At 37.7% G+C, this 13,119-nt stretch overlaps 1 protein-coding gene across 1 annotated transcript; it reads left to right on the plus strand.

Annotated features, from left to right (window-relative positions):
• Positions 1 to 397: 397 nt before the first annotated feature.
• LOC146713267 (uncharacterized) lies at positions 398 to 12,763 on the plus strand. The gene is made up of 8 exons (XM_085437785.1): positions 398 to 743; positions 823 to 1,068; positions 1,155 to 1,331; positions 1,436 to 1,516; positions 4,462 to 4,560; positions 5,398 to 5,496; positions 9,673 to 9,765; positions 12,322 to 12,763. Exons 1-8 carry the CDS (start codon positions 398 to 400, stop codon positions 12,381 to 12,383), a joined length of 1,203 nt encoding a protein of 400 aa, XP_085293911.1. The 3' UTR covers positions 12,384 to 12,763.
• Positions 12,764 to 13,119: the final 356 nt, after the last annotated feature.

Genomic DNA, 13,119 nt, shown 5'->3' on the forward strand with positions numbered 1-13,119 from the left:
ATCGCCTGAAATATAACAGAAGCCACACATTTCAGAAAGCAGAAAAAAAAAATTAAAACGATTAATTGACATCCGAGGGGGAAACAGCTACTGTTAATTATGAATGCATCTTGTTAACTGAGCTATCTAGCAAATCCCAGAAAAACTCATTGGTTCTACCTGCTTGTGCAAATTTGCCAAATATGGTCTAGTTTGTTCTGCACAAGCTGTCACAGTAGCTACTTCCTTTATAAAATATGGTATCTGATCTTAACCAGAGTTAAAACTAACAGACTCATTTCTCTGCAGTGCAGACATCTTTGCTCATCAGCAGATCAACACAAGGTAAGTAAACCTCTTGGAAAAAAGTAACATTTTCAGTGCGTGTGTGTTTCTATATTTTTTTGCTATATTACTAATGAAATATTCACACGAAATACAAGAATGTGAACATTCTACACATGATGCAATAACAGTGAGTGTAATAAATTCTCTCACAGCTCATTTGACTGTGAGTCCCAGCAGCTCTCAGTTGTTTGAGAACGAGTTTGTGTCTCTGAGCTGTGAGGATGTTCAAAGCTCTGCTGGATGGACTCTGAGGAGAAACACAAGTCAAGACATCAGTAGTGAGTGTGGACCTGGTTGGGGAAAACCAGCTGGTTCTTCTTGTAACATCAGCTACACTGACACAGTTGACAGTGGAGTTTACTGGTGTGAGTCCAGAGAGGGTCCCATCAGTAACATGGTTAACCTGACAGTCACTGGTAAGCTGAGTGTGTGGAGTTAGTGTTGATGAAGCTGTGTGTAAATGGATGAAATGCTGTAGTTTGTCTCTGTGTTGAGGTGGATCAGTGATCCTGCAGAGTCCTGTCCTCCCTGTGATGGAGGGAGATGACGTCACTCTGCTCTGTAAAACAAAGACCACTCCCTCCAACCTCCCAGCTGCTTTCTATAAAGATGGCTCCCTCATCAGGAAGCAGCCTACAGGTCACATGACCATCCAGCATGTTTCCAGGTCTGATGAAGGCCTCTACAAGTGTGACATCAGCGGTCATGGACAGTCTCCATCCAGCTGGATCACTGTCACAGGTGACACACTCACCTGTCTGTGTTTCTGCAGCTTTCAACATTCACAATGTGACGACAACTTAATGACTGTGTTTGCTTTATTTTAGGGGAACACACCACCACACCTCCACCTACATCCACACCTCCACCTACATCCACTCTTCCTGCATCCCTTTCTCCTGCTGTTGTCTGCATTTTGTCAGTTTTTGGATCAGTCTGTGTTATGGTCATGCTGGTTTTACTAACTCTACTGGTGAGGCGATTTGTTCACAGAAAGCCTGAAGGTGAGCAGATTTCATATATACGTATATATACGTGTGTGTGTGTAATTTTGTTTATTTATATGTTGTTTATTTTTTATTTTGGCTCATGTCATCATAACTTGAAGAAGACGACATCAGAGATGATATCAGATACAGTGAAATCAAAATCTCAAATCCTCATCAACAGCCAATGAGGCGGCGTAAAGGTGTGTGACTGTGTCTCTGTGTGTGTGTTTTCTAACAACATTCAAAAGAAGGAGAAAACTTGTTTTGATGGTTAATGGAAAGTGGCTAAAGTATAATATTATGTTGCACTTTTCAGGAGAAATATCTAAATAAGTGCTTCAGAGGAAAAATACTAAAACATTGAAACAGTAAATTTACCAAGAGCACTTTTAAAAAGATGATTTTTAAACTGCGGTAGTTACACTCCCAGTAGCACAGGAACAGGTAGGAGAGGGAGGAAGAGAGCCAGGGACAACAACGTCACATTAGAAAGGTATAGTAATCATCCACAACTATTTTCAGTTGTGGATGATAAAGGATTCAGAAAGTTTATTCATGCAGTGAATCCTACGTATGCAATTCCAAGCAGGAAAACTCTCTCCCAAAAAATAATCTAGACCTATATGACAGAGAATGTACATTTTCTTGTTGTTTTGCATATTTTAATTTATATTTTATTGTGTTCTGGTTTGAAGTGTTTTGTGTTGTTTCACTTTAAATTTGTTTAAAAGAAAAACGCTGAAAATTTAAATAGTTAAAAGTTGAAATGTAAATAGTTGGTTTTTGTATTTTATATTTTATTTTTTACATTTTATGTGCAGTGACCGGTCAGAGCAGGCACACTCTGTTTTGTGTAATTCTTTTTAAACCCCTGTAGAACTGCAACCACATAAGCTAGCGCAACAATTTTTCTTTTGCACATGAAACCGGAGGAGTTGTACTTAGATTTTATGCCATCAGCTTGTCCTAAGTCACGGTTTCCGTCCACATAGGCCTTGCAAAAATTTTGTAAAAAGTATTTGCAGGAACAAAAACATAATATTCCAGAAACACGCTTTGCCAATCTGATCAGCTGTTTGTAACACTTCCTAACTGGAATAGACGTCAGCGCGAACTATCGCGTGTCCGCCATTATCTCCCCGAAACCGGAAGCAACATAATTTATGGGCCATATAAGTTATACTGGTGTTTTTAAAAGTCATGTTTGACTTTATGGTTTTCTGTATCGTTTCTGGGAGGCTTAGAACTCAAATCACACTGCTGGAACACACATGTTGTTTTGTTTTTTTGCAAATTTGCATTATATTAATTTTCCGGTTTTCCTTCAGTATTCAGGAGTGTCTATGAAGACACTCTAAAAAAAATTCCAGAGGTGGGAAACTACGTTGTCCAACTTTTTTGTATTTACAGTTTTGAGGGATAAATCTCTGAAATTTCTCTAACTAGAAATTATATGTAAAAATAATAATAATAATAATAATAATAGCGAAAGGTAAGGAATTTCAGAAAAATTATGCATAGCTATAAAATATAAAATATAGTGTTTGTATTGGTGTTGTGCTTTTTTAAATGTAAACTTATCATATTTTACAAAAAAAACTGTATGTGGTGGAGGGAAATGGAGATCAAACATATAATTTACTAAAAATATCCCATGGAGCTGAATTTTTATTTATTAAATTTTTTTGCAGACCTGTGTAATTAAAAGACTCTCTCTCTCTTTGCTCTCTATAGATAATATAGGAAGAAAGCTTTTGTGTGGTGGTAAAATCCTAGGTTATCCTGATCTTAAAAACACATTAAAAACCTTTAGCCTTGGCAAATGTTGAAGACTAGTTTCAGAAAGTCTTATTAGTGAATGCCTTGGAAATGCCTTTAATTTCTGTGACATATGCCTCTAGGTTTAATCTCTTTGATTGAGGGGACACAATAAAGCTCTTCTCTGTAGATGTTATCTTCATCAATAAACCCAAGGCACATCACTCTCCAGGCACTATTCACTTGGGAATAGTATTATATTGTGTTTATATATTTATTTTATTGTATTTGTAGTTTTTAAACATACTATAAGACGTTTTTAGTGCAGTAAAAACCAGACAAGGGCAGCATTAACGAAAAAAGCATCTATTAATAGAAAAAATGGATTATTCAGTGTATTCAGATACACAGCTGTCGTCATTTTTTAGGCACGTAACATTTCTGGACCCAAACCTTCATTTTACAGCTACTTGGTGACGTTTTTTCTGCTGGCTGTGTATTTGTCATCAGTGACATCAGTAGTGGCTCATCCTGCAGCATTCTTTGTTCTTGAGATGCTTTTAAAGAGTTGAGACATACTTCAAGATGACAAACTGATTGTTTTTCAGGTCACAGACAGGAAGGCAGAGATAAGGAGAGGACCTGAGATTACAAAACCAGATCAACACATTGTGTAATAGCAGAGGCCTAATACTAGAGGTGTAACATCGTAAAGTGTTCTGGTTATTGCAGGGACCAGACTTGTTGTGATGGTTATGGACCATAGATTGCAGAAACTGCACCCTTCCACTACACACATGGTCTATAATTAATATCTAATGGTTTAATTTCACATTAGCATGCAAATGAAATAATTCACTTTATTTATCTTAGATTAGATTTGTTTAAGTGATGCAACCAAAACTTAGTCTATAAATGTTCACACTGCTCACCCGCTGAACCGTTCACACGGTTGTTTTTTACATGCTGGACTGCCTGTTTGTCAGCCTGTGGTTAGTCTGTTAACACAGCAGCTCTGTGGTTGTCCAGTTTCCTGTTTCTAATGAAACACCTCAACTGCTCAGGTTTCGCTGCAGGGCAGTAAAAGGGATTTTTAAACTCTGTGTAGGTACAATACATTGACAAAAATATTCATTTTCAAAATATTCATTTTATGTATTAAAAAATAAAAATGTACAGTTCTGTTAATCATACCTGCCATCTGTCTTGCACCTCAGATAAGGTGCCTGCACCATCAGCACAAAGCAGCTGTTTCACTGCTAATTTGAATACTGGACACAAAAGCAGTAGCTGAAATGGTTTTGCATCATATTTAAAATATTAAAAGTAGTATAAAAATGACCGTACTGTCTGCAGTGATGTCCTCTGTGTGTGTTTTATTGTGCAGAGACTGATCCAGCTGCAGTCTACTCAGCAGTGAGAACTGAAGACGTCAGTTATGGACAAATCACCATCAAAGAGAAGCAAAGAAAGTCAAAGAAAAGAGGTACAGCTGCTCTTCTTTGTCTTCATCATGGATAAGAATGCGAGGAAGAGTCCAGCAGGTGTTGAGACTCCTGTCTGGATCAGTCTGACACTGTTTACTAATTACTCTTAAGCTAAGCATCTTTATTTAAACAGGGCTGAAGTCATGAAATAATTAACAGGGAAATGCATTAAAGTGCGAGGTCATCACAGTTTTTCCACCCCCAGAAACAAGTGATGCTGACACTTATCCCTTATGAGTTTCACAAAGCTATGTGCATGTATGCTTCAGCTTTATGCAGCTTGTGGTTACTGTACACACATGCACAAGTGTGATTTCCACTCTCATCTATAGAACAGAAAGCTCCAGCAACACTTGAAGCACAGACACCAAATTTATTGTCTGTTCAGACTTGTAAGGCCATCGCCTTATACTTTTTAATCTCTTCTGTTCATCATGAAAGATGCATAATGTGAAGTTATGGCAGAAGCATAGAAAATCACTATTTGCACCAAAAGTTATAAAACCTGTAAATATCTGCAAAGAAGAAGCGCAGCACAGTTTTTGCAGTTAGCAGAAATTTTGCACTTAGTGTGACGTACACGCATCCCATGATTTTTAGCATGTTTTCATTAAAACAGTGCTGTGATCAGTTGTCTGCTTTACATATAACCTTTAGTATCACTTCTGTTCTCTTCTTTCTTGGCAGTGTTGACATCTGTGTTATAAGAGTTATTCTTATTTACACAATTAAAAAAAGTAAATAATCTAAATAGTTTTTTGTGTTGTTTCTAATGTAATGGTAAGTGCCAGTATGACTACTGCACTGATGTCTTCTTTGTGTGTTTTATTGTGCAGAGTGTGATCCAGCTGGAGTCTACTCATCAGTGCGAACTGGAGACGTCAGTTATGGACAAATCACCATCAAAGACAAGAAAAACAGATCAAAGACCAGAGGTACAGCTGCTCTTCTTTGTCTCCATCATGTGTTTTTGTCCTTCATAAGGACGATATTTGTTGTAAATATTGAGATGCTATTTGATTATCTGTAGTGGATCCTCTCAGCTGTTACTAACATGTTGCAGCCTGTGTTGGAGGATGGTGAGAGGTCAAGCAAGAAATCCTTCTTTATACATACAGGACAGACGTTACGAATTTCTTTTAGGGACACTAGAGGAGATCCTGCCAAAATGAACACAGTCAGGGATTTTTTGTTGGGATAAATGAGCTGCAGGCTGTATGAGTACCTCTGAAACACCTCTGCTCATATGCATCCAGGCTTGTGTGATACATCCTTGCAACCATTCATGGGGTTTGATAATTTACTGATTGATTTACCATCCATCTGTTTTAAAAGTTGAAGGTTTTGAGAGCTTATTGCAGGGCAAACACAGGAAGACAAACTCAAATTCTCATGTATGACCAAGTTAAAATCAACATCTAATTTAACATGCATGTCAGAGGCCACGTGGCAAAACTAAGTAACAGTTCCCTCTAAGCTGAGCGCGTGAGCAATCGCACACTGCTGACACAGTCTCCACACAGAAAACCAGCGAAATTAAAATAAGTACATGTACATGTAATTTCAATTCAGGCTGGATTTTTTTTGTGCAGTGCAGATTTTCTGTGTCAGCAGTGTGCGATTGCTCACGCGCTCAGCTTAGAGGGACCACTGGAACGTTTAACATGTAAGAACTGTGATGAATTGTCCGTATCATCATATTTAAAGCAACCCTGCTTTAAAAATGACATCATTAAGTCCTGACACTGAATCAAACTAACAGTGTCTTAGATAAAATGTTTAAATTAACATCATTTCTCACACAAATGCAATGAATTAAATTTATCATTTATGTGTTATTGTATAAAAAAGTCTGAGCATTAAATATATTTGATGGCTCTGAGGTGATTCACAATAACAGGTAACTAGAACCTGGATTGTAGCTCCATCAGAATCAGAAAGACCTGAAATATACGAGAGAGCAGCATGACGTTGAAGATAAGCACAGGGCATAAACAGGCAGTAAGAGTGAGATAAGAACCTGCAGAGCTGCTCTGTGTTGTTCTTATGGATGTGTTCTGATAAAGTTAGAAGTTATTCTTTTTTTAGCAGAGTATCACAAAAAAAGGTTGGTCTATATGTCTGAGAGTAAGCTTAAGCATTATACTATAGACTATTACAGTTACAATCTTCATAAAAGCAACATTTTGCATTAACACCTGAATTATAAACATCTATATTTACATATCTATAGCCTCCTCTTTCTGAAATGCTTTTTGAGCCGTGAACTCAGTTAAAGTGTTTCATCAGAAACAGGAAACTGGATGACCACAGAGCTGCAGTAGAGTTTTGTTTAAAAAGTTTTAAAGATTGACTTCTCATCATAGTCCTGATGATAGTGTGTATATGTAGTGATAACGTATTGGTCTATACAGTACTCTCTGGTAAAATGAAACAGGAAAGATGACCACAGGGCCTCTGAAACCTGCTGGCAGGTTCTAAGAAATCTGATCATGATGCTTACTGGGAAATAACTTCTTTTAACACACATCCTGTATACTGACACCACTTTCTATGTTTCACTTCCAGCACTCGTGTCCTGTTAGACACTGTTGCTCATTATGCAATGACATTACATACCTTTTAATTTTTGGAACCTGGCGCATACAGATGCACTCAGGTTGAAGACATGAGATTTATTTTTGTTTTCTTCTGGCTCACCTGAAGCACCAGTAGTGCACCAGTGACAGGCCTGTGGTAACGTCATCGTTAGTGCATGCCAGAGATGGGCAGTAACGCGTTACTGTAATCCGATTACTTTTGTCAAGTAACGAGTAAAGTAAGGGATTACTATTGCAAAATCGGTAATTAGATTACCGTTACTTTCCCGTAGGAACGCTGCGTTACTGCGTTACTAAAACCGTGATTTTTTTTTTGCGAGAATGTCTCATGACAGTGACGTAAGCGAGTGCACCGTTCGTGACAACAGCTGTGTGCAGATCAACAATGGATCACATATCGATTGTGGGAGAGAGTATGAGCGTGCAGCGTTTAAAGCGTGGAAGTACTGACCTTACTTTGAGTTTGATCCCAAGTGACAAAAACATTAGCGTCCATCATGCGTGGGAAGCAAACTTTTTACCGCGAATAAAACCCCTAAACTTCCGAGCAAGCACCGAGTGCACAACGACGTAATGGGAAACTCACAGAGAAACTCGCGGATTCTTCAACTGACCGCGACACACCTGCACCAGGGTAAACCTCCGCCTACCGCAGTCCTGCTTTACAGGTGATAATAGAGCAACAGGACCGCTAGTCTTTGACTTTATTTATTTTCTGCTGTGTTTTACTTGCATCTATTTGAAAGACTGAGTGTAAACACAAAAAATATTTTATTTTATGTGCTGGAATGTGCAGAAAATAGGTTTAAATGTTAAACTAATTTATTCAAGTCAGAGAATGTTGCATATAATTAAAATTTTGCTTGATGCATAAAGTTAAAATATTAAAACTGATAAAACAAGTTAAAAAAAAGAGACTTTTTCATTTGATTACATTTTGTGTGATGGATTATGCAGAAAAAGTAGAATTGGGCTGAAAGATCTATCGATTTATCACCTCTTCAGGTTGTAAATCATGTTTTTAAAAAGTAACTAAGTAACTAAGTAATTAATTACTTTTGAAAATAAGTAATCGGTAAAGTAACGGGATTACTTTTTGGGGGAAGTAATCAGTAATTAGTTACTGATTACTTTTTTCAAGTAACTTGACCAACACTGGTGCATTCAACAACAAATATGGTGACTATAAAGTAGAGTTAGATTATTGATCCTTATGCAGCCAGAAGACCACAGCCAACAAATCCTAAAGTCTGAAGATAAACTGATAGAACTGAATGCATTTACTTTTTTCTAGTACAACTTTTTTAAAAGAAGAATTTCTTGCCAACTGTTGTTTTCACGTGGACACATTTTAATCACATTCAAAGTGACATCACAATGACGTGAATGTTTCTAGCTCTAGGTTTGAGTCTTGGGTCACCTTTCAGCCTGGACATTAAGCTTAGCACCAGGACTTTTTCATAATTAGAAATCCGAGGGCTAAATTTGGTCTGTTTTTATTCTTCATCTGGTCATACGATGGTTATTTGCGCCCATCAGGGAATCACAACTTGAGCTTTTACTGAGAAATACTTAACTCTCATCAGGCTCATCAGGTCAGTATCAGCAGAGGTTTATAGTGATTGTGAGACGTTACCTGTGATGAGGCACATGATCAATAGTGGGTCAGTGGGACAACTCCCACTAGGGATTAAATACTTGGGACTCTCCACAATTTGACTTTAGAACTGAAGAAGAAGAGACGTGAAATGTGAAGAAACGTGATGAAGTCCAGTCGCTTTCTTTCCGAGTTCCTATACAGACACAGAACCACACAGATGGTGTTTTTGGAGCTGTAAGAATTTGGACTGTTTTAACTGGGAACTGAAGGAGCGTTGAATGGGCTAATTGTGTATTTTATCATTTTAACAAGTGTTTACAACATAACATGGAACAAAAACAAAGCCTTAATTACAACCTTAAAAAAATTGTAGACCCTGAACAACCAAGACATCAACAATATAGAATTATGTTTCTTATATAGTTTTTGTAGGAGCAACTTCTTGAGCCACGCCTCTTTTTTAACATTTCATATGCAAGGAGATAGAAAATAAGAAGTGATTTTCTTGTAATGCATTAAAGTCTTGAGCAATAGTTCTCCAGGATCTCTGAAGACTTAAAGTTTTGTTTTGCACACTGGCTGCTTTTTCACTCATTTTCATCTTTCTAGTTTCCATTTTCAGAGGTACATTTCTCTTTTTGTTAATTTCTTAAGCCACTTAACAATCATTGAAGTACAAAAACTTCCCCTAACTTAAGAAATGGACCAGTGTTGTGTTTACACATAAAAGAAACCAAAGCAAAACTATTTTTTTCTATTCGTCTATATGTGCACCAAAAAGCACACATACACACAGCTTGTGTCCCATTGCAGACAACAAAAAGAAGGAAGACCAACTTTCTTAAATGTCCAGTGAGATTTATTATGCAGTCATCTATATTTATCTATATGTTTATTTTGGTTCATTTCAGCCAGTGGAGGGAAATCTGGAGGTGATGACATCACATACAGTGACCTCAAAATATTACATCATCACCAGCAGCAGCCAACCAACCGGAGCAGAGGTATTGTTTTGTGTGCTGTGTGTCTGTCAGAATAAGGAAGGTCGAGTCAATAAAAAATATCAATAAAAACTAAGGTTAAAGTGATCTCTCTGCTTTCAGCTCAGACAAGCTTCTCATGTATTTGCATCCATCCTTGACATTAATGCCATCTTATGCTATCAACAATTGCTTGTTGTCAAGTTTGCCTCCCATAGAGACTGTAGCATCTTCATTTCACAGGCGTTACTGTTAACAGTGGCTGGAGCTAAGATGCCAGCTGCTTTTACTGATTGTTTGCACGTTGTGGATAAGCCTCTAGTCTTTGGGGGGAGATTATCATGCTAGACAAGCTTCCTCTGGATCTACTTTCACTTGTCCTGAGATCAGCTGCAAGTCTTGCTTTGTGTGGAAACACAGCTAGGATCAGCAAAAAGAGGAGTTTCTATGTTTATCACATATATTCTTTTTTTGAAAAACTGAAGGGGAACATTAATCTCTAGAATGATCATTTTTAAGGGCAGGGACTTAAACATTTAAGGAATCATTTCCCTTCTACACTAAAAGTGACATTGTGTGGTTGTTACATTTACAAGAGACAAACATGTAACTTGAACACAATGACTTTATGTTTCTATGGTGAACGTAATTAAATCATGTAGGATCTGCTTTCAACAACTTAAAACTAGTTAAATTTATTCATGTATAGCAACAGTGCGTAACTGCCTGGATTTGCGATATCACAATATCACAATATCACATGCAATTTCAAACACAGAAGACAGAACATACACACACCACATGCATGCTATCTCTATTTATTGTGGCTTAACCTGTCAAGGACAGAAAAGTAAAGAAAATTCGGTATCAATCAGCTTTCCCACTATTTTTTTAGTTTGGATTGACAGTTTGATTTTGCAGTGTTTAGCACTGTTGCCTCAAAGCTAGAAGATCCCAAGCTCAAATCCATCATCAGGCAAGGCCATTTCTGTGTGGAGTTTAAATAAACATTAAAAAAATCATTGAGTGAATTTCCACGCGGTTAAATTGCTTTATTTGAGCATTATGCAATTCTTTTATTCCAACTTTATGAACCAACTTCATTAACTCATGATGAGTGAACTTGTTTACTGCAGTTGAGTCCAACTGAATTCAGTTGAGTTGACCCAGCCCGTGCAAATTGTGCTTGTCCAATAAAAGTACTTAATAGAAAGACATTTATTAATGTGGAAATCCTTCCCATGATTATTCTAACTTCATTTAAAGAGTCTCGATGCATGCTCAATCATGCAGATAAGTAAAAAGAGTTTAAAGAGTTATTCTTTGGAGTGATCAACAAAGTCAAATTCTGGTTGACATAAAATTGTCGTGTGCGTCTTTTTTTCCTCCAGTTTAATGTTTTAGGACACAGCTGTCATCTGTCCATCTCTACATCAGGGTTGCAGGAGGCAGGAGTCTATTCCAGCTGTCGTAGGGCCAGAGACACCCTGGTCACCAGTCTATCGCAGAGAGACAGACAACCTTTCACACTCACACATGTGGGCATCTTAGAATCATTAACCTAATCCCACTAACTTGCCCATGGAGACACAAAGTCCACACAGAAATGGCCTTGTCTGTTTTGCTGTACGCCAGGGACGACAAGGTTGCTTCTCTGCAACTTTGAGCAGGGGAATGAGTCCTTACTGTCGTCTATTCAAACACGCTGATTGACTGTTCAGAGTATCCGGTACAGTGTATATATTTTGTGACAAAGTTGAGTCCGTTTGGCATTTCGCGGTAAAATGTGTGTTCTTCTTTTAATATTAATCACAAATGACCAGATATAATGGGCGGGTCCTTGTTCTTACTCAGTTAAACTATATCATGGACGTCTGGGTGCTGAACTTTATTGTAACACCCGGGCAAACAGCTGAAAGAATTTGGCCCCAGGAATCAGTGTATAATACTACAAATGATACAGTTTATTATAGTGATTGAATCCCTTTTTGTAGGTCATGGGCAAATTACTTTGCCAAAGGATAATGTTGAAGTTTGGATTTATGCTCATATTTAATGATTTATGAGTCCCATGTTAACGTTCAGTGTAAGCACAGGATGTGGTTTGAACTTAGTGAAGAATTTAAGGGAGGTGAAACTCTAAAAGTTCAGGCAGTCAGGAAGGAAACCACTGCCTGGTTGTTTTGCACTCTTTGGTCAGTTGCACCCTTTTTGTTGTTATCCACAGAATCCACGTATTTGAGCCGCCTGCTGGAAGTTCAGATTTAGTCTTTCTCTGAGTTTGAATAGAACACCTAATAAAAAGATTACCTATATATGTGAATATGTTTCCAATTTGGATCCTCCAACTTAAATTTTCGTGGCGCTCATCAGTATGTTTTTTTGAAACAGGGAGGCTCTGAGTCGCACTTCCTGGTTGGTCTATTTCACATTATTTGTGACAGTTTGGCTCCAAGACTATTAATGTGAAAATTGTGGCACCACTGATGTGGATTTTTTTTAAAAAAAATATAAATGAGTGAGTTATTTTAACTGTGACTGGTCTCATATTGTTTGAACTGTGTGTTCTTGTGTTTTCAGAGCTTCCATCAAATCCAAATGTTGTCTATTCCTCACTGAAGAAATCTGCAAGTCCAACCTAACAACCAGCTGCTGGTCCACACAGGCCGTCAGACCAGAGGGCTTTCGTTATAAAAAGGATGTGTATGTATTCTGTTTGATCTCTTCATTAAATGCACTCACAGAACTGCAGACGGACAAAGAGAAACTTAATGTGGTGATGAGACGTTTTTGTAAAGAAGCTCAAAAAAAAGTATTTTTGTCACACTGCCTCTCTATGTCTGCAAGGCCAAAACAGAAACATTATACTGTATGTATATGCTATGCATTATATAGTCTATAACTGATAAATAAACATAATGCAATGTATTTAAAATAATCAGTAACTTGTGGGACCCTGCTGTCGTCTCCACAGCAGAAACCTTTTTTTTGTGCAGGATCAATAAACTTTGGTCGGACTTGTTGTTCTTCTCGTGTGGTTCTGTGGGTTTCATGAAGCTCTCTGATGGAAAACATGAGTTGCTGTGGCTAACCCATGCACGTCTCCACAGAGCAGATAGAAAACAACAAATATCAATAAAACCACAACCTCAGACTGAGAGCAGCACTAACATCACTCAGTGGCTGGAAACTTCACACAAAAGCTTGAGAAGCTCGTATGTGTCTGTGTACAGTAAGTTTAGATTCAAGGAAATGAAATATGTGAGACTTTAGATGCTGTTTGAAATAAATACGTCTCCATCAACAGATATCTTTCAGATGCATCTTAGTTACTGTGTTGTTATGTGTGGTTGTGTTTGCACAGGACACATAGTGAGG

This window comes from Copadichromis virginalis, linkage group LG3, assembly GCF_057382275.1.
Source record: "Copadichromis virginalis isolate Kocher_CV1m ecotype Utaka linkage group LG3, C_Virginalis_male_GT1.1, whole genome shotgun sequence".
Classification (NCBI taxonomy): domain Eukaryota; kingdom Metazoa; phylum Chordata; class Actinopteri; order Cichliformes; family Cichlidae; genus Copadichromis; species Copadichromis virginalis.

What these genes read in the sequence shown, in the direction of transcription:
- LOC146713267 (XM_085437785.1), top strand. Translation starts at nt 398, where the DNA reads ATGAAATATTCACACGAAATACAAGAATGTGAACATTCTACACATGAT. An exon ending in TGTTCACAGAAAGCCTGAAG is followed by an intron (nt 1,332 to 1,435) that starts GTGAGCAGATTT and finishes CATAACTTGAAG; the next exon opens with AAGACGACATCAGAGATGAT. An exon ending in AAACAGATCAAAGACCAGAG is followed by an intron (nt 5,497 to 9,672) that starts GTACAGCTGCTC and finishes GGTTCATTTCAG; the next exon opens with CCAGTGGAGGGAAATCTGGA.